Source organism: Urocampus carinirostris, chromosome 16 (genome assembly GCF_059441175.1).
Source record: "Urocampus carinirostris isolate Australia breed hairy pipefish chromosome 16, RoL_Ucar_1.0, whole genome shotgun sequence".
Lineage (NCBI taxonomy): Eukaryota > Metazoa > Chordata > Actinopteri > Syngnathiformes > Syngnathidae > Urocampus > Urocampus carinirostris.
Genome location: NC_142364.1, coordinates 36,061,196 through 36,086,219, shown reverse-complemented (window position 1 = coordinate 36,086,219; position 25,024 = coordinate 36,061,196). Strand labels below are relative to the sequence as shown.

The following is a 25,024-nucleotide window of genomic DNA, read 5'->3' as shown; positions in this document are numbered from 1 at the left end:
ACTTTTCTTGTAATGCCCACATTTCCGTATAACATGGCACACTTAAACCACATTGAACGTTGTTTGAAGTATGCCATCCATTCCCAGCTGCAAAACTGGTGAACTACAGGTTTCTGCCCATTGAAAGGATAGTACAGTAATCCCTCGGTTATCGCGGCTAATGGGGACCAAAACCACCCGCGAAAAGTGAAAATCCGCGAAGAAAAATAAAATAAAATAATTTCATTTTATTATTATTATTTTTTAGACCCGGTTAATGGGGACCAAAACCACCCGCGAAAAGTGAAAATCTGCGATGTAGCGAGTGCCGGGAGGAAACCCATGCAAACACGGGGAGAACATGCAAATTCCGTGCAGGATGGCTAATAGCTGGATTTGAACCTGTGACTTCAAAACTGTGCAACAGACGCGTTAGCCTCTCACCTACAGGCTTGCCTGGCAGAAACAGTGAAGAAAATAACTATTTGAACACCCTGCTAATATGGTATTTCTCCCACTTAGAAATCATAGAGGGGTCTGAAATTTTCATCGTAGGTGCATGTCCACTGTGAAAGAGACAGACTAAAAAGAAAAATCCAGAAATCACAATGCATGATTTTTAACAATTCATTTGTGTGATACAGCTAGAAATAAGTATTTGAACACGTGTGTATAATCTAGGATTCTGACCCTGAAAGACCTGTTAGTCCACCCATTAAAAGTCCACCTGCACTTCATGTTTCATGCTGACTCCCGTCCACCCAATACAATCAGTGAGACTTTTACTTGTAACATGGTGAAGACCAAAGAGCTGTCCAGAGACAGTAGAGACAAAATTGTACACCTCCACAAGGCTGGAAAGGGCTAAGGAGCGATTGCCAAGCAGCTGGCTGAAAAAGGGTTCACTGTTGCTGAGCAATTATCGGAAAATGGAAAAAGCTAAACATGACTGACATGATAAGAGCTGAGACCACCGTTTCCAAGATTACTGTAGGGAATACACTAAGACGCCTCGGTTTGAAATCATGCATGGCACGAAAGGTTCCCCTGCTTAAACCAGAACATGTCAAGGCCCGTCTTAAGTTTGCATATGACCATTTGGATAATACAGAGGAGTCATGGGAGAACGTTTTGTGGTCGGATGAGACAGAGATAGAACGTTTTGGTCATAATTCCACTAAGCCTGTTTTGAGGAAGAAGAATGAAGAGTACAATCCCTACTCTGAAGCATAAGGGTGGTAGCATCATGCTTTGGGGGTGTATTTTCTGCACTTGGGACAGGACTAGTGCACGGCAATAAAGAGAGGATGACTGGGGCCGTGTATTTTGAGATTTTGGGGAAGCACCTCCTTCCCTCAGTCAGAGCATTGAAGATGGGTTGTGGCTTGGTCTTCAAACACGACAACGTCCCGAAGCACACAGCCAGGAAAACCAAGGAGTGGCTCCGCGAGAAGCATATGAAGGTTCCAGCATGGCCCAGCCAGTCTCCAGAACTGAACCCAATCAAAAATCTTTGGCAGGAGTTCAAACTCTATAATTCCCTCCTACAGCGTGTGCAAACCTACTAAAGACTACAGGAAACGTTTAATCTCCGTAATAGCAAACAAAAGGCTACTTTACCAAGTAGTAACATGTCCACAAAGGTGTTCAAATACGTATTTGCAGCTATATCACAGAAATAAATCGTTAAAAAAATCATGCATTGTGATTTCTGGATTTTTCTTTTTAGGTCTTCTCTCTCAGAGTGGACATACACCTATGATAACAATTTAAGACCCCGCCATGATTTCTAAGTGGGCGAAATAGCAAAAATAGTTCAAATACCAATTTTCTTCAAAGTACTTAAATTCTAGTAAAAATAATTCTTAATGGCCTGGCCCCTCTTAAAAATCTTAAAACGTTTGCACACCCTTGGTTTAGATGGTACAGGTGATTTTGCAAACCATTACAACTTTTGCAAAGGGAAAACCATGTTATATTTATTAGAAGGACCAATTTTGCTGTCCACCTTTGACAAATTCTGTTGAAATCCACTCACCTTTAACCAACCATACAAGCAAAAGCACTCAAGCAAAGCGATGAAAAAACGGCTTACATGACAATTAAGTTGGCTGTGTTGGAGTGTTCCTTCAGAAGCTCATTGAGTCTAATCTGACGATTGGTCTGAAAATGAAAACACATTTTCAATGTCATTAAACGTTTTAGGAAGTGGAACAAAGGTTACATGAATATTATAGGTTCCTGAAATATAAAGAGTGAGATTCTTTGTTCATAAAAATGAAGAAAAAGAGCATTAGCAATTGTGCACAATTCAAAACAATAGCCTGTTTAAGATTCATTTGGTTCAATTGGTGAGCAATCTTCCTGAAAGAATTGTATAATTTCAAATTAGTTCTAAATTATTTCAAAAATAGGATGAATTTATGCCCGCCATTATGATTTACAATACCATTAATTACTTGGTTAATGAAAATGAATTCTGCCAGTTTCCTGAAAATGAGTGAAGTAAGGAGACTCATTGAAGATGTACAGAATATGGATTTTGTTATTCAAAGACTGCCATTTTTGGCTTGTGTCTTCATTGCAGCCTATGTTGAGAACATTCCTGATGCGCATGCAAAAAACTAAGATGTTGGACAGGAATGCAAAAGCACAAAAGACAATAGCAAGATATATTTTTACACAGTTTTGCACACTTGTTAAGGGTGGTCATGGAACTAGGGAAGAACCTGTCACTGAGCTTGTTAGTCCTTGTTTTAAGGGACCTGTAGCTCATATCAGAGGGCAATAAGTCAAATAGGTGGTGGCCTGGGTGAGGAGAGTCTTTTATAATGTTGATGGCCCTACTGTGGCAACCCGGCAATGTCCTCCAGACTGGGCATAGAAAGCAATCAACATGATCCAGGAAATCGTTTGCTGCTCTATGTTTTTTCTGTCCACTGCCATGCACCCTGCATACCACACACTGTGACGCCGCATCCCAGATGTCTCTCCACTAGTAATAGTAATTGTTTAATTTTCCAAACATCGAGTCATCAGCGTCTCCACCTCTCTTCGGTATGCCGCTTCAAGGTAGTGTCGTCGGCGCTTCACAATCGCATGCATAGGATGGGTTAGTGAAGAGTCAGTGGTATACAGGGTATACAGTAGAGGGTTCCGCACACATAACCGGGGATCCATTGCTTATCATCACGGTGGAAGAGACGTGGCGGCAGAGTTTCAGGGCCTGCAGGTGGTTGGAGACAAAGTCGAATATTAAGACACAGCTGGGAGAGCCCCAGGTGGGAGTTTCTCCACCAGGATAGCCGGGAGGATTGGATTGAATGCAGAGCTTAAGTCCAGGATGAGCATCCTGACAAAGCTTCTTTGTTTCTCCAAATGGCCCGGCGTTGTAGGCAAACTGATGAGGGTCCAGTGTGGGGGATTGGGAACCTTTAATGTGCTGGAACCCCAACCTTTCTCAAAGCACTTCATGACCACTGGTCGAAGTGCATTAGGCCCGTAATCATTGAGGTTTACCATTGATGGCTCCTTTGTGATGATGATGATTGAGGTCTTGAGGCAGGCTGGGATGGTAGCTTGTGACAGGGACGAAGGATAATGCCCAACCCAAGGGGCATTGATTAGAGAAATTAGCAAAGGGATACTTGACAACATTTTGGACAATTTTTGCATGGATTAAAAAACTAGCAGAATTGATGGCTGATTACAAAGCCAGTTGGAATTAAACACGGGCATTTGAAGGATATCTCCTCCCGAAAAAATACAATTCTTGCTAGTCTGGTGAGGAAATCACCTTTTTCTTCTCATCATTTTCGCTTGGTGGCATTGGTGCGTGCACAAAAACTAATAATGCAAGTGTAACTGCAGAGCTGGGACACATGTTTTCTTAGGTAGTGCTTACAGCAATTAAGTATCTGATGAAACATTCTCATTTTTCTATTAAAAAAATATATTATTATTATTATTAATATATATATATTGCAAAATGCTAAACTCCACACTACTGCTAATGCTTGTTTTATATTTTTTGTTATTTTCTAGTGCGAAATGTTTCAAAATACCTTACCTTTCAAACAAATGATGTCATACACTAACGAATACAACAAACAACAACCAGAGGATGAGCATGACATCACTCTCCACGCAGCCACCAATTTTCTGCCATCGTAAGTTACATTTTCTATGAACTGGTCAATTAGATCAAATCAAAGAAAAATCAACAATATTAGCTTCAGACCTTGGCACGATAAAGCTCCAGCTCGTTGTCTGTGATCCTCCATGGTTCGATGTTTTTCAAACGTTCAGCTGCTTCCTGTTCCATATCGTCTTCTTTCAAACGATACGGCTCAATCAGCTCCTCAAAGGCAGAAACGCTAAACAAAGTACAGTTATGCTTTAAACATCAATATATGAAAGGGGGTAAAAAAATGATAACACTCTGGAAAACTAATTTATTTGCAGGAAAAAAAAATACTCTACATTGGTGATGTGTCAATCGCGAATGAATGGCTCTTATGAGTCAGCTCTTTTAAGTGAACGGAAGTCAGCTCCTCACTAATCTGGAGCTCCATTGGAGATGCTTTTTTTTCCTCTCCTGTGATTGGACAATATACATTTATTCAGGGATTTTCTGTTGTTGTCTTTATATTTATTTTGTGTATACAAAGTTAACAACTCCCCATGCTTTCAGTTCAGCGAGCCAGTTTTGCCGTGTTTCATGGTTGTTTATATTTGGCATGCTTTGCGTCTATCTCCATAGCTGTTGGCAGTTTTCAATGTTGGTTTCTGGTGAGCCTAGCTGTAAACTGCACGTTTTTTGTTGATCGGTCCCAGTTAGCCCCCCAGTGGCAACTCTTCATGAGTTTTTTTAGCCTCTTTTTGGCTGCTTGCCCTTTGTTGTACGATTAATGCATCCAGCGTCGACACAAAGTCGAGGCATTTTCCCAAAAAAATTACCAAAAGTTTGCTTAAAACACTCAAAACCTTTTCGACTAACAGGTAAAACATTATGGCGACTCGGTTCCTAGGGTGCTGTTGTTCATCTGATGATGTGTAAAGTAAATTAGATTTAGTTATTTGTGTATTTCTCAGTCACCTATGTTACAATCACAACAGACCTGAAATCACTTCCTCTACAACTCTTCAAAAACACATTGTGGAAACCCCAAACAATGTACCCCTTGCATTGCACAATCAAATATGCCAGAGAGCCACCAAAGTCAGACTTCCTGAGACGCTGAAATGAACTTCAACCAAAAAGGTTGTCTATTGGAGCAAGAAGTCCAGATGGATGTTTGCTACCGTTCCACTTCTAAGAGACATTGAGCCACTGAAAAGGCAAGACTTTCCAGGAGAATTACTCCACATATCGCTGGCAGAGCCACGTGACATGAAGTGGTTCCAGCTGAGAAGAATAGTTCTCCAAATTTTCATCACCAGACATGAACCATGGCAACCACAAGAGGACGGCTCATTTGCATGTGACATTCCTGATTTAGGACCAAGTTTCTACAAACCACTCAGATGGACCACAATTTTTACTCCTCAAGTCAATTTGAGCAGATGATTACAAGATAAATCTCTAGAATGCTACTATCAATCTAGTGACTTTCCAGACACTCCAGAAATATTGTGGTCAACTTCAAAGACAGACGTAGGGCTGATGACCACAGCACCTTAGGTCACCATTGAGCCAAAAGGAAATCACCGCCCACAGATTAGACAATATGCTTTGAAACCTGCCGCCAAAGAAGGCATACGACCAGTCATTCAAAACATGATAACGGCAGGAAGCACCAACTGCCATTTGCAACACACCAATTTTTCCAGTAAGAAAAGCAGATTCAGAATCATAGAGAATGGTACACGATCTCAGAGCAGTTAATTTTAGCAGTAAAACAAAGAGCGGCATGTGTTTGAGACCCACACACACACTCATGAATGAATTAAAAATCACACACACATTCTTCACAGTGATTGATCTCAGCTTTACATTTTCTCAATACCACTGCATCCCTCAGCCAGACATTCGTTTGGTTTCACATTCAACAACAAAAAATACACCTACACGAGACTACCTTAGGGGTATGCAGAAAGTCAAACTATTTTCTCACAAGAGATTAATAATTGCATTAGTCAACACCAACATAAAGAGTCCACAAAAGAAGAAAATGCTTCAGAATCAATTGAACTATGCAAACACCTAGCAAGAACTGGAAACAAAGTTTCACCGAAGAAACTTCAGTGGGTTCAAAATAGTTTTCTTGGGACATCTGGTTTCAGCTGAAGGGAGAAAATTTACAGCTGACAGAAAAATGGCTGTCCTCCAAGCCCCAAAACCACGCACAAAAAGACAAATGATGGCATTTTTGGGCCTGATGAACTTCTGCAGACAATGGATCATAGATTATGCTGAAATCACTTCTAGATCTAATCTACACATAAGACCTACCACTGAATGCCTCTCTAATAAGGACAGAGAAAGCCAAAAAAGCCTTCGTCCAAACAAAACAGAAAATAACTAATAATCAGAAGCCATCGGTTTCCCAAATTATGAGAAACCCTTTATTCAAACAGTAGACTGCAAAAATGGATTCATGACATCTGTGTTGTTGCAACAATATGGCAGACAGCTCCGCCCAGCAGCATACGAATCCAAGAGGTTGGACACAGTGGCTCAAGCCTTGCCACACTGTGTCCAATCAGTTTGTGCAGCAGCAATGGCTATACGGGCCTCAGCAGAAGTAGTATTGTCCCACCCACTGACCCTGCTAGTCAGCCATTTGGTGGACATACTACTCACACAAACAAAGATGTCATTCTTGTCCCCATCAAGACACATAGCAATGACGGCTGTCTTATTATCCCAACCACACCTAACCATCAAATGACACCCTCAACCCAGCAACCCATCTTACCAACAGAAGAAGACTCACCACTCAACGAAGGGGACACCATTTTCGTGGATGGATCGTCAGGCAAAGACCAATTTGGATAGAAAAACCCAGGCTATGCAGTGGTCAGCCAAACAACAACAATTAAGTCTGAACCACTGCCCAGCAACTACTCAGCTCAAGCTGCAGAGATAATAGCCGTAACAGAAGCCTGTAAACTGTTCAAAGGTAAACCTGTCACAATCTATACAAACAGTATGCCTTTTCAACCATCCACACCTTTGCTGCTATGTGCGCACGACGAGGAATGAAGACCTCGTCCGGCAAACCAGTCCAGCATGCAAAACTACTAATAGAACTCTTGAAAGAAGTACTACTGCCCTCTAAATAAGCAGTGCGCAAATGCAAAGCTCATACATCAAACAAAAACCCAGTTTCACTTGGAAATTCAAAAGCTGATGCAGCTGCGAAGAAAGCTGCACTTCGACAATCAGACACCTTCACCCAAATGAATCAAGAAAGTTTGTCTCATTTCCAACACAAATTTTAATCAACATGCAAGACAATGCACCGGACAGAGAAAAACAACAATGGACAGAATTGCGAGTCACAAGAACTCCTGAAGGACTTTTTCAAAAAGACAACAAACCCGTCACTCCCCGCAGCCCGTACCAAGCTGTGGCAATATTGAGTCATGGGAAATCTCATGTCTCAACAGGGGGGATGTTGTCCTTGGTACAACAAGCATTTACAATACCATTAGGATTACAAACCTATTTTAATTTTTTTTGTAGATCTTGTTTGGTTTGTTGCCAACATAACATCCAAGGAAACATTAGGCCAAAACGAGGGAAGACCCCAGCTGGGACTTACCCTTTTGAGGTTGTGCACATGGACTACATTGAACTGTCTAAAAGTGGTTCATATAAATACTGTCTCGTGCTTGTAGATTCATTCTCAAAGTGGGTAGAAATTGTACCATCAAAACATAATGCACTCTAAGTTGCTAAAGCCATTTGTAAACACATCATTCCAGAGCACGGCATTCCAAGAGTGCTCTGGAGTGACAATGGCAGCCGTTTTGTCAATGATATTATTGACAACATGGCCGCCCATTTGGGCATAACACTCAGACACCACTGTTCCTATCATCCACAAAGTGCAGGACTAGTTGAGAGAACAAATGATACAGATAAGTAAGGCTTAAAAAGACAATGGAACAGGCAAGCCATGGCCAGAATGTCTGAGCCTATTTAAGACATACATGAGAATTACACCAACAAACACAGGAATCACACCATTTGAGGCAGTGCATGGCAGACCTTTCCACCTTCCGATGTGGGAAGGCCAGTCAGTCTCAGAGGAAGAAAAACAAGCAGATCCAATGACAGATTGGCTATGTAAACTATTTAGAGAGAAAGAAGTGTATGCAAATGATCTGCATTCTGGTTCTATTCCTTTGTTTCAAGAGATAGTGACCCCTGGTGACCTGGTGCTCATAAAGGTGGTGAAAAGAAAGAGCTGGACCAGTCACGCTGGGATGGGCCGTACACAGTCCTGCTCACCACCCCAACAGCCGTAAAAATCGTTGAAAGAGACACATTTTTTTCACCATCCTGGAGTACGGCCTTATCCTCGCCCTGCTCCTCGTGCCAGCCCAATCAACGCCAAGCAACATCCGCCCCAAAATCTAGGGCCCAGAAAGCCAACGAAAGACATGTCCCATCATCCAGCCAATAGAAGGGACATACACCTGGTCTGGAGGTCCGGCATATCCCTATACTTACTGTGTTCCGCAGTCACGTGAGCAAGTTAAGTTAACAATACCCCTGTCAGAATTACAAACTCATTGCCCCATGTGCGAAGCTTACCTGGCAGGTGTAGGTACTGACTTTTCACAATATGACCACATACGCAAACGTAGCGACTACAAAAACTATGAATGGTATGCAGGTGTGCAGACTGAAGCCTCATTACAGGACAAGACCAAAGCATATCATGAACCATGGGATATGGCTTTTCTTTTCACATACTGGCCCACTAACAAAAATGCACATAAGGCCTGGCAATTGACTGAAACAGCCCAAGAATATAGGAAAGTTTTCCCAAACACACCTCAACCTGATAGTTATACCAACACAAGAAGGTTGTTTAACTATTGCCCTCTGTCCAGACATATCGGGAGCAGACCCAAATTTGGTTTTCAAGTGTGCGTCCGAACACCAAAAGCCAAACCTCAGGTCATGGGAGGTAATATCGATTTAACAGTAAAGGAACGCCGTATTATCCCCGTAGTAAAGTATCATGATGACGAAAGTAATGACGCGAATTTTGGTTATTTTTGGACCGGCCATAACCATGGTGACGACCATACACATCCACTAGCCGCAAACTTATGGTGGCGTTATGCAAATGTGACTGCCTCACGTTATAATGTATCAGGATGTTATGTATGTTCCATAATGCCTCACAATGCAGGACAAGCTTACTTGTATGCCACCCCACTGAAACATAACTAAGCTTTAGGAGCAATCAAAGAGACTCAAAATAAACCCAGGACAGAGGCCCACCATTAGAAACTTTCAGCAATTGACCATACCAGCCCTACTGGACAGATAACAACACTTCGTGTTTTTCAGTTTGTGTCAAATAAAAGGGTCACTACAAAATTAGTGCCATAGACATCACACATTGCAACACAACCGTTAATAAAGATGATAAGACTAATCTAACGGCTCTTAGTGGAGTTTATTGGCTGTGCGGTTGGAGAGCTTACACCCGTTTACCAATGAATACCACTACTGTCTGCACTCCAGTAACTATTTCTGACCACACCTACATCCTTTCTAGACACCCAGTAATGGCCCCTACTCGTGGAAAACGATTTGTTGAGTTTCAACCACATGATCCAATTTCAGGATCAAACGTCGCTTTGGGACCAGAAATACTGGACTACAGGAGACAGACTGACTCATGCCCTGTTCCCTAACGAACGAGTCGCCAAAGTTGCCCTGCGCGTAGAAACTATTGACTACAGATTGAACTCCTTCATTAATGCCACAATAGACATAGTTGAAGCTCAACAAAGAGATTAGTGACCTGTTGTTAACCATCGCTTACTAAGAAAAAGGAAAAACAAATGTTTTCCTTTATCTTTAAAAAAAAGGGTTTTCACTTCATCGTGACATTGCTAACCTGTTGTATTTCTTAATGATGTGTTAACTTGAAACCTCTGGTATTATTTTCACTGATGTTCTTCAAAATTCACAACAGGGGGAAATGTAAAGTAAATTAGATTTAGTTATTTCTCAGTCACCTATGTTACAAATAATCCTGATGAAATTAACTTGTTTTAACCTGTTTTTTTCTACTTCTGTTTTTTATCTTTCTATTTTGAATATACAAGTAATCATTAAAATACACACACATAGAAAAGCTCATGTGTAACTCCATTGTATGTTAATACGTATGCGCTGCCATGGCGCAAGCGTAACTTCCCGAATAAATGAGACCGCCAACCCGGAAGTGGGGGAGAAAAAGGTTTGGCCTACGTGGGACGGACCATTTTTCCCCCGCTGTACAACGGTCTTTTAAAAACTCCAGATTTGCCTTTGCCTGATTTCTTTGGTCAGCAGTGGATTCATATCTTTATTAATTCCAACATGATGTCACAGCTCAGGATGACCAAGACAAGGCATGCCGTCCTCAAACTGCATTCTCAGAAAAAAGTGGAATACACCCATTTAATATGTTTATATTTCATGCAATAACAATTGATTATTTTCTCACATTTTGCATGTTTAAGAATTTGGGATTGCTTTTGAACCCTGGGAACTATTCCAGGGTGCCTCGTGCCCATGTAACTGTCGGGAAGACCATGAGTTGAAATATGAAAGAATTTTGTATGGCAGCAAAATTCCCATGTCTAGAACTAAACTAAGTTAACTTTATTTGTATTATTTTTTAATTCAAGTCTATGAAACAAAATCTTAAAAAAAAGGACTTTTGTTCCGGGATCCGGCTGGGCACAGCCTGAAGGGATGACGTGGGTCCCTCTTCCCATGGTCTCACCACCTGTGTAAGGGGCAAAAGGGGTCAAGTGTTTACAGAGCTGGGTAGCAGCCAAAGGAGGCGTCCTTGGCGCGCCAATCCCGGATACAGAAACGGGCTTTTGGGACATAGAATTTTACCTCGCTGGCAGTTAAGGAGCCCGAGTTGGTGTGAGAGGTTGAAAGGTTCCGACGAGATAAAGTCGGGAATCACCTTCACACACAGCTTGAGCTCTGGTACCAGTCTTCTCAAGAGGGTTTGGACTCTTTTCCACTCTTGTCTTGTCCGTGGTGAGAGGCGCATTAGTTGCGGCAGGGCTCAGCGCCTAAACAATGGGGTTCACTCCGGTACACAAGACGGTAGCTTCCCTCTGCCTTTGGGTGGAGGGATGGGTCCTGACTGTTAGTTGTGATTATGCACCAAATAGCAGTTCAGAGTACCCAACCTTCTTGGATTCCTTGGAGGGTGTGCTTTAAAGCATGCCCCCCTGGGGACTCCCTCGTAAAACTGGGGGACTTCAATGCTCACGTTGGCAATGACAGTTAGACCTGGAGGGGCGTGATTGGGAAGAACGACCCTTCTGACCTAAACCCGAGTGGTGTATGGTTATTAGACTTGTGTGCCTGTCATAGTTTGTCCATAACGAACACCATGTTCAGACTTAATGGTGTCCATATGTGCACTTGGCACCAGGACGCCACAGTTCGATGATCAACTTTGGAGTCGTTTCAACGGACCTGCGGCAACATGTTTTGAACCACATGTTTTGAATCAACACTGTATTGTGAAGATGGGGCGCTGCTGACCTTGAACTGGGACGTAGTGAATCGGTGGGCAGAATACTTCAAAAACCTCCTTAATCCCAGTGACACTTTTTCCTCCGAGGAAGCAGAGCCATGGGACTCTGAGGTGGGTTCACATATCTCTGAAGTTGAAGTCATTGTGGTGGTCAAAAAGCTCCTCTGTGGCAAGGTCCCAGGGGTTGAAGAGATCCGCCCAGAGTTCATTAAGGCTCTGGTTGTTGTGGCCGTGTTATGCTTGACAAGCTTCTGCAAAATCGCAAGGACATCAGGGACAGTACCCCTGGACTGGCAGACTGGGGTGGGAGGACAGGAGAGTGTGTTCCAACCAGAGGCGGGTAGTAACGGAGTACATCTACTCTGTTACATTAACTTGAGTAAGTTTTTGGAAATTTTGTACTTCTAGGAGTATTTTTAAATCCCTGTACTTTTTCGTTTACTTGGGTAGATTTGTTAAGAAAAAAACGGTAGTTTTACTCCGCTACATTCGGCAACCATGAGGTCGTGACTTGGTTACTTAATAAATGTCCTCCACGTAAGTCTGTCTATCTCCGCTATTTTGATGTAAAACTCCGCCAGGCTCTACCACGTTTAGCAGCTTCGTCAGATGACCATATTAACTTCAGCGGGAAAAATTTGGTTTACGGATGGAACAGATGGAAATTGTCGCTTGGCAATTCAGACTATGAAAACACATAAAAGGAGGAGCACCCTTATCCTCGCATCAAAAGCACGTTTCCCTTATAAAGGGTAGCAAACACCAGATACAAAATTCAATGTCTCCTTTGTTGGAGTTCACGAGCCAGCTTGTTATTCTGCTTGCATAAAGTATTAGGGCTTTAAATGTGCTACTTGGTGCTACATGTGCTTCATTTATTCATTAGATTTATGTTATTTTTATTTTATTGTTTATAAAAGCACTTAAATTTACAGACTTTCATAATTTGATGATCTGATCGGTTGTTTTAAAAAAAATCAATAAAGACGACGTCGCAACAGTTACTCAGTACGTGAGTATTTTTTTTACTCAAGTATTTGGATGACTACTTTTACGTCTACTTGAGTAATATTATTCTGAAGTAAGAGCACTTTCACTTGAGTAAATTTTTCACTCACTTATGGTTTCAACTACAAGGGAATCACACTCGTCAGCCTTCCTGGTAAGGTCTATTTGACAGTACAGGAGAGGAGGGTCCGTCAGGAGGTCTAATCTCGGATAAAAGACGAGAGGTGTGGTTTTTGTGTGGGCCGTGGAATGTGGAACACCTCTACACATTCTGCTGGGTCCTTGAAGGTGCACAGGAGTTTGCCCATTTGGTCGACATGCGTTTTGTGGACTTAGAGAAGGCATTAGTCGACCATGCTCCACGGGAAGTCCTGTGGGGGGTGCTTTGGGAGTATGGGGTACTGTACTGTCTTTTCCGGGCTGTGCGGTCCCTGTGTGCATCGTGCAAGAGTCTTGTCCGCATTGCCAGCAGTATGGTCCGCATTGCCGGGATCTCGTTGGATAAGCTGGATAGAGTGGTTGGGGATAGTGAGGTCTGGCCTTTGCAGCTGAGGCTGCTGCCCCCACGACCATACCTCGGATAAGCGAAAGATAAGGGATGGATGGACTTTTGTGCCACAGTTGGTTTTACCTGTATCACTGCATGAAAAATGGTGCCTAAAACTTTAATTTCTTTTATTCCTTGTAGGCCAAGGATATCAAACCTTACTCAGGGGCCACATGATAGAAAATACTCTCATGGGGGCCAAACTAATAAATTGGGCGTTTCCTCAATCATTCCCTGGTTGATAAATAAGAGTCTGAAAATACAGATACAGTTGGTGGCTTGCTTTGGGAATGGTGCCTAGCTTTGCGGACATCCACTGGACATATTTAAAACTGCAGGTAATTTTACTCTTGTGCTTCTCTCAGCATTGTCTCACAGAGCTGACACCATATTGCAGACTTTAGATCCTGCATTTCTATGGTGAATAACATAAATGTTCAAAGAACTCTTTGGGTTTTTCCAATCGCCCAAAACAAAGTGTTTACTGTGTGCGCACATATACAGATAATGACACAATAACCTAAATGTCTTATAATCTTTGCTAGTGAAAAGAACACATTTAATAACAGAGTGTCAGTGCCCTTTAATCTAAATAACATGATGAAATTAATAAACAGGTAACAAACTTGTCATCAAAATGTACGTAGCTACATTTAAACAATATTATGTCAATATGGTAAAGACTTACTGCTCCTTTTTGGGCTTGGTGTTTATGTCTCCCAGGACAGTGATGTCTGAGAAGTCTATCCTGAACTTACTCAACAGAGTTGCCATTCTGCACAGGAAATACAATTATGAAGTGCACGTAATGTATACACATTTATGCATATGTTTAAAGATACCTACCTTTACCTACCTTTCAATGTGAACGATTATATCATATTTTATAGAATTTGTGCTAGAATATTTCAGTATGATCATATTCAGAAATAAATACAATTTTCGTTTAACACGATTCTTTTTTGCAAAGTTAAAATAACTTTCATCAATCGTCATTTGTCAATCGTCATAAGAGCTTGCAAATTTTGTGAAGTTTTACATGCACGTACTTGCATATAAATTAAATTCCATGATTACTTCTGAGGCTTAATTTAAACATTGTGGTATAAATTTACAAGTGAGAACATATCAGAAAAATAGGAAGACAATAGGTGGTTCTACATCATGGAAAGGTGGGAAGTACCTTAAAGAATGGAGAGAGGAGTAAGAAGGCGTTAATAGTGTCATCGAAATGACAAAAATTATCACAAACGCTTTGCAGTCCTGGTAAGAATATGACAAGAATAATGGATTCAAAACAACATGCGCCTCCAAAGATGGTAGACAGGTTTTCAAGTTTTCAATACCCTCAGTGCAGTTCTACAGTAAGTATATTTAAACACGTATTCAAATAAATCCCCTCAAGACAATGATTTTTGAGGATTTTTTTTCTTTTTGACCAGTACACGTTTAAGTCACTTCTGGTTGACAGGTATGTATGCAAGAGTAATTTATAACAAAACATGTTTTTACAGTAAAAAGAAAAGCAGTAAACAGTACTTACGCCCTGCGATCATGGTCAATCCTGTTTATCTTGCCTCCGATAAAAACACGAATCTTGCAATCTTTCCATCGTTTCTTGTTTGTCAACAAGTAGGGGATAAGAAGAGTCAAACCTTTATCAACAGAAATAAAAAGAATCTACATAAAATACAAAAAGAAATGCTGTAAATTCAGGACTACAGAGTGGACCCGATTAAAAGCCGCATGCTTAAATTTAAGAACAAAACCCAATTTTGTCATTTTACAAGCCGCACCAGACTTTAGGCCACTGGCTTCATAAACAGCCATAAAAATAAACTAATTCACTTCCATTTCTTACATCTTAAGCCTGGCGCACACCTGGCGCCAAACGCGTGGTAAATTTAGCGTTAATGCTTTTGGCTGCAGAATGCCAACAGCGCCCTGCCCGCACAGCTTAAGCCCTTTTCAGCGGCATCATTTTTAGTTCTCTTCCAAGTGTTTGACATCACCATTCAAGCTGGCGATCACAGAGACAAGTACATATTTACAACAAAAATGAGAATAAGGGCTGTGTCGCAGAAAATGTGAGCTCTGTATAGCTAGACGGCAGCGCCAGGGCAACCATTCTGTTGCCATTGGTGGTTGCCGTCGTAATGGACCAAATAGCATTTTATTGTTATTGTACCTTAAGGATAAAGAAAAACTTCAGCAACCTGCGATTGTCGCAGATGATAAATGAAAAATGCTGAAAAGTTTATTCTGTTTTTAATATTGGACACCTGCAAAGGTGAATAGGATTCCAGTTTTTTTTTTGAGAATGATACCTCATTGTTTTGACTATTATGCACTCTTTACATAAATATCACTACCGGCCAATGATGTTGCTGTTCTTGAATCCCACACGCTTTACAAAGGATCTGCTTTTTTGTAATCTAGGAGATTTAATTAAAGAAAGAGCTCGAAGAAATACATTTTAGAAAAGGTTGTAAATTATTATCTGAGATTAGAATCTCTCATCAGTTTCCTTGCAAGTATGCAGTTAAGATAAATATATTCATCATGGTATTAAATCCTCACCTCCATCATCAAAGAGCCACCAAACATCAACTGTGCCCTTTCCTTGTTTCTTTTGGAACTGCTGACTGGCCTCCAACAACTTCTGGTCAGACATATTGAGTGGTACAGTCATGTTCTTCTTATCTAAAGGGATTTTTGACACACATGAATACAACAGCATATGAAACCAATACAACAAAAATGCTTATTTTCAGGACAGTAGACTGTAAAAAGATGTGAGGAAAATAAAAGTAACTGTTTGAAAACAAAAACAAACCCCAAAAAACCCTCATAATTATTAAAGATTTAAGAGATTTTAAAATATAATTGCCCGAGGAAATAACAATTAAAAAAAGGAGGGTTTTTTTTGACACACTCTTTGCTAGTCTAGGCAATATATAACTTCATGCATATGAATAAGATATTTCTCATCTTCTGCACCCAATGCAGAGAAGCGGCGGTATGAAAACATTTGTAAAACATCATATGTAAGCACAAAAAATGGGTTAGGTATTAAACACGATAAAACACACAGGTTGAAGTTGAAATAGGATAGCAAAGAAAGAAAATGTTACACCCATTTCTCAAGATGAGAAACAAACAGTTAAGACAAACAGCTGCATGCACGACTTTATATGGTTGAAGTACAATAGCCTGGCGGTTGGCACATGCATATCTTACTATACATACAGTCAGAGGTGGGTAGTAACAAGCTACATTTACTCAGTTACATTTACCCGAGTTCGTTTTAGGATATTTTGTTCTTCTGGGAGAATTTCTAAATCACAGAACAGTACTTTTTACTTTTACTTGAGTAGATTTGAGAGTAAGACACTGTACTCTTACTCCGATACATAACGCTACATTGACGCCGTTACTAAGTAACTTAAATCCACTCCACGTTAAGCAGGCGGATTTCTCAGGGTCTTTCGCCTGCTTTTTCTCCTCTCCAGTGAGAGCCACTGCGCGATCCAAGCCCCGTCCCTTCTAAGGCAGTGTCACACAACCGGCCATGGAGCCCATAGGTAAAAGGAGAAAAAAAAAAGTTTAATTTTGATTTTTTTTTTGTTAGCAATATAAGGGGCACATTATGCACCTTTGTTGTTGTTTTTCTCCAATCCTTAAAATAAAGGTGACATAAAAAATTGGATCAAAACAATTGAACAGTCTGCAATTCATTAATAAACTCGAGGCAGTATTATACAACAGAGTAGTCACATCTTTCTCCACAGGATGCACTGGATCCAATTTTCTATTAGGCTTATATTGCTAATCAAGATACATACACCATGTGTTCCGTTCATTATGAGGCTTATATATGGCTTTAAATGTTTTTGCGTCTCCTGACAAAATTATTTTTCGTTTTTTAGTCCACTTTGGCTCTTTCAACATTTTGTTCTGTCTGCAGGGCCTGTTGAAAAAAAGAGCTACGGCTTAAATGTGCTACTAGTGCTTAATTTATTTTTTTTGATTTATGCTATTATAATTGTATTGCTTATTGAGGTACTTGAATTTACCTTGATTATTGAAATGTAATGTTAAATTAAATGCAATTTATTGTTGATTTGATGGATTTTGACGATTTGATAATATGATTGAATAGTTGTCTACAAAATGTAATAAATAAATCAGTTACTCAGAACTTGAGTAGTTTTTTCACCAAGTACTTTTTTATTTTTACTCAAGTAATTATTTGGATGACTAATTTTTACTTTTACTTGAGAAATATTATTGTGATGTAACAGTATTTTTACTTGAGTTAAAGTTTTGGCTACTCTACGCACCTCTGTGAAAAAAAAAACAGAAAAACTTGCCATAATATTTATGCTACATTAATATTGATTTTGATTACATTAGATATTGATGTACAGCTAAGTTACTTTAAAAAATGCATTTTGATGGAAGTGACTATACAAGATTGGTATAAATTTGGTGGAATTGTTTTTCAAGGTATGCGCAAAGAATACAGTTCTCTGTTTGAGGGTACCAGTACTTAATTTGTATAAACGGATTGACGTGGTCATTTGTGCCTTTGCGGTACGTAGCTAGTTGTTGAAGTGCGTGAGGGACTTTATTCACTCTAAACTTGTGCAATTGATTTATATATTTGTTAATATCTAGAACTAATGCCCAGTTGGGTGTCAACAAATATTTGTGCTTGTTCAATACCAATTTATAGTTATGTGGATTGAAGAGGTACCCAGTGCTTTCTCAACTTCTAGCAGGCTTATGAAAAGGCAGGCCGCAACTATTTAGGTAGGTCGTTGAGCGACAAGACTTGAAAAGAATTAGACATGGCAAAGTTATTTGGGTGTAATTTTAACATTGCATCCGCCTAAAAAATGCAAGTCAACTGTACTTGCGTAGTACAGTGGAACCTCGGTTCTCGACCATAATCTGTTCCAGAACCCTGTTCGAAAACCGATTTGTTTGATCACCTAAATCATTTTTCCCATTAAAAATAACGTAAATCGTTTTAATCCGTTCCAACACCCTGAATGTTTACCTTGAATGTTTAACGTAAACATAAAGCTAACCCAGGCTAATCGTACGTCCGGGTTTTCGTAATCTTCCGTACGAAAGATTACGCTAACATGAACGTGTAAAAATAAAAAAAATCAGGTCGTTTAAAAGTCATATAGCACCCGGGTCTCCACAACAAGTGGTGAGCGGTTCATTTGAAAGGGAGCTCCGTTCCAACACCCTTAATGTTGGGCTCCGTTCCAACACCCTGAATGTTTAACATAAACTTAAAGCTCACCCAGGCTAATCGTACGTTTGCATTATTGTAATCTTATGAATAGGATTTCTTACCTTTGTGGTGGTCAGCAGAAGGCGCTCGCACACCTCCTTCATATTTGGCTATTATTTCTTTCTTAAATGCAATAGTTGTACGCACTATTCTTTTTTCACCTGTAGCAACTTTGCTGCTTGCACTGACTTTCTTCTGAGACATAATAAGGGGCTAAAACACCCGTACTCCGCTCAGCATCGCACCCTAGCGTACGCACTCACTTAATTTTTGGTCAGACACCGATTTGTTCGAACTGAGAGGCGTTCGAAAACCGAGGTTCCACTGTATCTGTGTTGGTCTGTGTGTGTCGGTGTGATTGGGTGCGTGTGGCTGCACCAATGGTAAATGTAAAAGCGTCCAGAAAACCTGCATTGAGCTATACAAAACTAAGCTATTATTGTTAAACATTATAATATTATGCATGTGTTTTCTTTTAAAATTTTATGACCATTTAGAATATGTGGCTTACACCTATCAACTGATTGTCATGGGATCAGGCCCGATCTCCAATCATGTTATAGGGAAAAGCAAAACTATTAGTGTATTTTCCCCATCCCCATACCTCTGTTTTGAGTGGAATACATACTGTTTATCAGTGATTGTAGAAAATCTTTTTTGTGTTTGGGGAAAAAAGAATACATTTAAAAGATGGTGAAGTATTACGATAATTCACAGGCTGACCAATTTCTTATACTGTATTCTATCAAAGTATACATTGAATTACCGCCTGTCCAGTTCCTTTAGTTGAATCAACATTGGAAACAGTGATGCAAACACAAATACTTTGTGAACACTGGATAACAACAGTATAGGCCAAAATAAACAAATAGGCTCACATTTGTGCTATTTACTGTTTAAAGCCACAGCTCAGGGTCCCCTAAGAATGTTGTCTTGGAGTAAATATGCTGCTTGAAAATATGTTCTGTATAGCAGTAGTTGTTAACCCTGATGGAGATGCTGAACGCTAACATTTTCATGTGTTCATTCACCAAACCCTACTTAAAAGTTAAAATTGTTTTAAACTTATTTTTTTTCCAAATTCAAGATTGTGTTTTCTTCCAGATCTGTGACTACTTGAGCTGAGATATCTCTACTCATGTCCTCAATTCTATCACGGATGGTGTCATTTGAAAGGAAAATTTTGTATTTTTTACATTTTGCCACTGTTCCAAGTTTTTAATTTGACATCCTTAACATAGCTGGCTTAACAAGTGTTTCACCAATGGTTTGTGGCTATCCCTGCTTTGCCATTATGTACACAACTTATATGCTGCTGCAAAGATTGCTGTGTTAATAGGTGCAAATCCAAGAGCAGACAGAGTGGCTGTATAGTTGAATCGGGCACTCTTCACCTTGAATTCAACAAGTATTGTGTTCTTATATTCCACGTTTCAACGCAACTTATTAAAGTGTTCCTTTAGTTTTGCAGTTACTAAGCCAGAATTGCTCATCGAGGCATTGCAAATAATGCAGATGGCATGATGACTCCCATCCCGTTCTGTAATACACAAGTAACCGTATCGTACTTATTTGCCCGATCACTTGTTTTTTGCTCGACAGTATGGATTGAAATATGAAGAAAGTAATGACAAAATATTAGGTCGACCGATATTTGGGGATTTGACGGATATCGGTATTGGCTTTTTTATCAATTCAATCGGCCGATCAAAAATATTAAAAACTCTGTACCAAGAGCGGACGAGAACTTTGCTTTAAAGCAGAGTTATTTTCTTTTTTGCTCACCACCCCTATCCTTTTCTCTCCTATACATCATTATCTCTCACAGATTTGAAGCTATTTCTGTGTGTAGTTTGTATGGGGCTTCTGACTTCATTGTTTGCTAACATTTTGCATCCACCTTTACAAGGTTGGCCTTTTTAGACAACTTGATATCATGAATATAACTCTGCATAATAAAACTGAGACCAATTACTACTGACTTTTGAGATAAATTTGCATAATCCGGAAGAAATTATACAGCTAAACTATCAGGAATATCGACTAAAGAGTCGCTCGCTGTTGATACGGCCACCGCATTTGCTCAATTTGTGATACATCGATACCGAAACTATGGTGGGCGTGGCTTAGCTCTCTGTCGGATCTTTTGTTTTAAGTTACTGATATAAAGTGACAAGCTATTCAAGATTTGAGAAATTCAGGATATCAGATATATTTTAGTCAAAAATCTTGCCTGACATACGAGAGAAAATCCAAGGCACGAGAATTTCCAGAAGCTACCACTGTATTTTCATGTTGAATTACTATTTGTATGACTTTTTTTAAAGCTAATTAAGGTTAACTTGGATGCTTTTGGGAGGTTGGAGAATGATTGTTTTCAGTTAACGGGAAAATTCGCTCGAGACACCAGCAATTCTGAATTGGTGCAAGATCTGGGAAGAAATTAATATCTTATGTGGAGGTATCACTGTATATACACAATTATATCTATTTTTCTATATTTATATATCACAATCTTTATATAGTTTTCAAAATGTAATTATTCAAAAGTTTAAAGTAACATATTTTATGGTTTTATTAAATTCTCTTTAAAAAATAGCAAACTTGTGTGTGAAAATGTGATTTAGTTTTAGAGTTAATAGGTACTTGATCACAGACAACACTAAGAAGTTAGTCAATTTACTGCTGCAATACATAAAAAGACTGTAATGTTAAATGGACATTTCAATTAAAAATTTAGTTAAGAGCACAAAAGAGAAAGGAGAAGTATAGATAGGAAAGTAATATGCAGCCAAAGAAAGACATAAGGCCACTCATTTAAGTAGATATCCTGCCTTTTATCAATAGGGGCTGGGATGTAGCTTTGCCATCATCTTCTTCATCTGGGAAACGTAAGAAAAAAGGAGAGAAAATTCAACTTTGCAAAGTGGATTTGTTTGCCACAGGAGTTGTTGTAGCGGAAGACCTGAATAGTCTCAAAGATGTATAAAAATATATATAAAGATTGCATTATGCAAAAAGTTATAGAGTATGCATACTTAAAATGTTTAAATGTTCTGTTAAGGGAGATGGCAGATAATGTTACTTATTTAAAGAAATGAATGAATACATACAATATGGCATCTTACCAGAAAATTTTTCCCCGACACTAGACAGAGCAGCGGCTCCATTTACTCCAACAGTCTTTTCTTTGGCCCTAATTAGGTTGAGTTCAAACTAGTGGTTTTAATGCTCAATTCTGATATACAGAGATTCCTCTGTTTTTGCGAGCAAGCGGACAGAACCACAGCGCGAGTGATTTCTAGTGAGCTTTTCTGTCGGTGCGGGAAGCATTTGGTGTTGTATTTTTCAAGTTGAATGTCCGATCGGCTTGAATCTGAGCCGCTTGATATGTTCATCGTGGTGCAAGAAGCATCTGTTGTTTTCCTTATTCTTTTTTGATTTAATTGTCCTTTTCTCGGGAAGAAAGAACCAGCGATAAGTGAAGCACAAAGTTGTGAGGGTGTTTCTCTATTGGCAAAGTCCAGTTTATTGAGTGTGATACTTTCTACATCAATTAATAGCCAGCTCGGAGGAGTCATACCTAAGACCTGTAACATTGGTAGCTGTTGGATCCGTGCTTGGCGTTTGGCATTAGGGGTTGGCATTAGGGGGTTTGGTCACCTAATAACTCTTGACGACAGGTGTTGCGACACACTTCGGTTGGGTAGAATTATTGTCGCATCAATTACCGTACAGAGTCGCTTGTGTGTGAATAAGAGCAGAGCCCTGATTGATCAGGGTAGAGGCGAGGAAAAAGAAGAATAGTTGATGTGCAGACTCACAATGGCAATGCCACCAAGTGTTTTTTGCATAAATAAACAACGTATCCCTGCAACACACTTCTCTGCCACACACTCCAAAAAATATATATTTTAACAAAGCCTGTTATATATTAGTTTTAATACCAGCTAGTACCAGCTCGGTGCTCTTGGGGTAAGGGCGCCCGTCCCAAGACTGGGAGGTCGTTGGTTCGAGCCTCTGCAGAGTCATACCTAAGACTTATAACAATGGTACCTGTTGACCCCCTACTTGGCATAAGAGGTTGGATTTGGGGGGGTTGAGTCATCCTCCTTTGTATAAATCTCCCAGAAAGAGTCAAGAATGTGAGTGTGTTCCTGACTCTAGCCACCTCCTACTAGTGGGAGATAGCTCCGGTATATATATATATATATATATATATATATATATATATATACACATATATTAATACAGACCACAACATTTTGCAAGTTATATGTTAATCTAACAGGAAGTGTCGAGTTTTTGTTTTACCCTCTCAACTTTGGACCAGTTGTTGCCCTACTGTACGGGTCAAACTATACAAAGCAAAGGAGTCATCCAACAGATTTGAATAGATTGAATGGAATCCGTTTTATAAAGAGATGTTGGAGATAATTTAAAGGCAGAAAAGAAAAATACTTCAAAATTTTCAACAAAAAACAAACTGATAAAACTTCCTGCCCAGTTGTAATTAAAAGGCATTCAACATATTTAAAGTAATTGTAAAGCATTTTAATTTGGGCCAACAAAAGTCCACTACAATAATTAAAAATATACATTGAATAAGTCCTTCCATTAGTAAGCATGAATAATTATTACCGAGTGATCTTACCTTTTTGCACTGCTGGACTGTTTTGGACACTTGTCGCTTTGGAAGATTGCTTGGATGAATCTCCCTCAGAGGTTTTGCTGTTATCAATTGACACAATTACATCTTTCATTCCAGAACACTTCTCTAGGGATGATAGCAAATCATCTGTAAGGAAAAAAGTTCGAGTTCATAAAAACATTTAAACTTCCATGTACGCAAATTCGTGTTGAAATTGACAGAAGGAAGGAGACTTACCAATTTTTCATTAATAACTAAAATAAATGAAATAAAGACTGCGCTCAAGATCAGGTGCGCCTTTTGCGTATGTTGAAAATGGCAATGGCACATGTAATTGAGACTGCGCCTTTTAGTATGATGCGCGTAAGTGTCGTGAAAATACAATACTGTTGTTAGAACCATATAATTAGCATAGATATTGCAAACAGTACACAAAATTATGAAGAAATTTGCACAAGGGGTAAACATGTTTTAACAATACAGATATTTATACTAATACATAGAGGACATTTTAATCAAGTTGTTTTGAAACCACCAAAATTATTCCAAAGTTGTGTATTAGATCCCTTTTGTAAGCACTAAATTAAACCACGATGGATGTTTTGAATGTAGACACTTTGTGTGATTTTAAATAATTCAAATACAATAAAAATCTACAAATACAGAAAATATTGCCATTATTTATCCATTATTGCTTACTTTGACCATAGAACATTTGTATGTGCAGCTAAGTTACCTTTTAAAAATTTATTTTCATGCAAATTACAAGAGACCCGAGGCATAAGCAAGTGAGTGGAATTTCCCATCAGCTCAAATGCACGTGATGGGGACTATTCGAGCAATAATATGACACTTTTATACATTACACAAGTCATCGGTTGGTATTATGGGACTTTATCCTTCTGTGTTCAAAAATGTGACTATTCACTGAAGCCATCCAGTCATTATCTGCAATCTTATCCTTACTAGGCCGCGCGGGTGCTGGAGTCCATTCCACAGTCTTCTGGCAGTAGGCAAGTCACGAGGCGACTAGTTTTAACAACACCTCCATAACTTAACCCTGTGCTGGTCTGCTCAATACATTCCAAAATAGGGATTAGACAATTCTAGTTTTGATTGTGGGAAAGGTTGTGGCATCTCTCTTGCTGTGGATGCTAGGGTGTTGGCCAAAATATGCTCATCTGTTTCTTAAGCAAGTTCAAGATCTAGACCCGAATATCTGAGCTCCTCCTCTGTCACGTCCTGCACAATTTCAGCTCTCCTTCAGTCTTTTGGCTGTCCTTCAACATTTCACTCCACTAGCCATAGCTGATATAGACTCTTTGCCGTGAGGGTTGGTGTTAAGTCGAAAATGTGCCAGGTGATCTCCAATTTCTGCTTGGTTGCTGTCTGTTTTGCAAGGAAACTCAAAACCATTTGACTATGTTATCTTGACGGGATCCACTTCAACTTATGCTAGCCCAAGCCAAGACAAAAGCAAATTTGGGGACTTGATTTTAAAGTATGCAGTTGATACTGCCTTATCCAATTAAACCTTAAATTTGTAAACCTGTCAAATGAAATCCAACGCTGCCTCAACCCCATCTATTTTCATCTGGCAGTCTCATGTTTTTAGTGACAAGACTTTGTATTTAGGTTGCAGTCCAGAATGCAGTTCTTTATTCCATTAGCATTTCTTTAGAGATGTAAAGCCGTTCCCCTTAACAGAGGCAAATCAGCATTCTGGAATCGTATCAGAAAACTCTGGCAGATACCCAGACTGCTTCGATAAAACGTAGTGCTGC

At 39.6% G+C, this 25,024-nt stretch overlaps 1 protein-coding gene across 2 annotated transcripts in view; it reads right to left on the bottom strand.

The window, feature by feature from the left end:
• The window catches only part of LOC148351212 (solute carrier family 12 member 2-like), a 138,375-nt gene that overhangs the window by 2,786 nt on the left and 110,565 nt on the right, over positions 1-25,024 (bottom strand). The window contains exons 20-26 of one of the 2 annotated variants that reach the window (XM_088319939.1): positions 23,244-23,387; positions 21,424-21,471; positions 15,859-15,981; positions 14,822-14,933; positions 13,967-14,053; positions 4,220-4,355; positions 2,075-2,142 (exon numbers count right to left, since the gene is read on the bottom strand). In XM_088319939.1, the coding sequence (XP_088176065.1) occupies positions 2,075-2,142; positions 4,220-4,355; positions 13,967-14,053; positions 14,822-14,933; positions 15,859-15,981; positions 21,424-21,471; positions 23,244-23,387 (718 nt within the window). The remainder of the gene's footprint in view (positions 1-2,074; positions 2,143-4,219; positions 4,356-13,966; positions 14,054-14,821; positions 14,934-15,858; positions 15,982-21,423; positions 21,472-23,243; positions 23,388-25,024) is intronic. The other variant, XM_088319940.1, reaches the window with a different exon arrangement.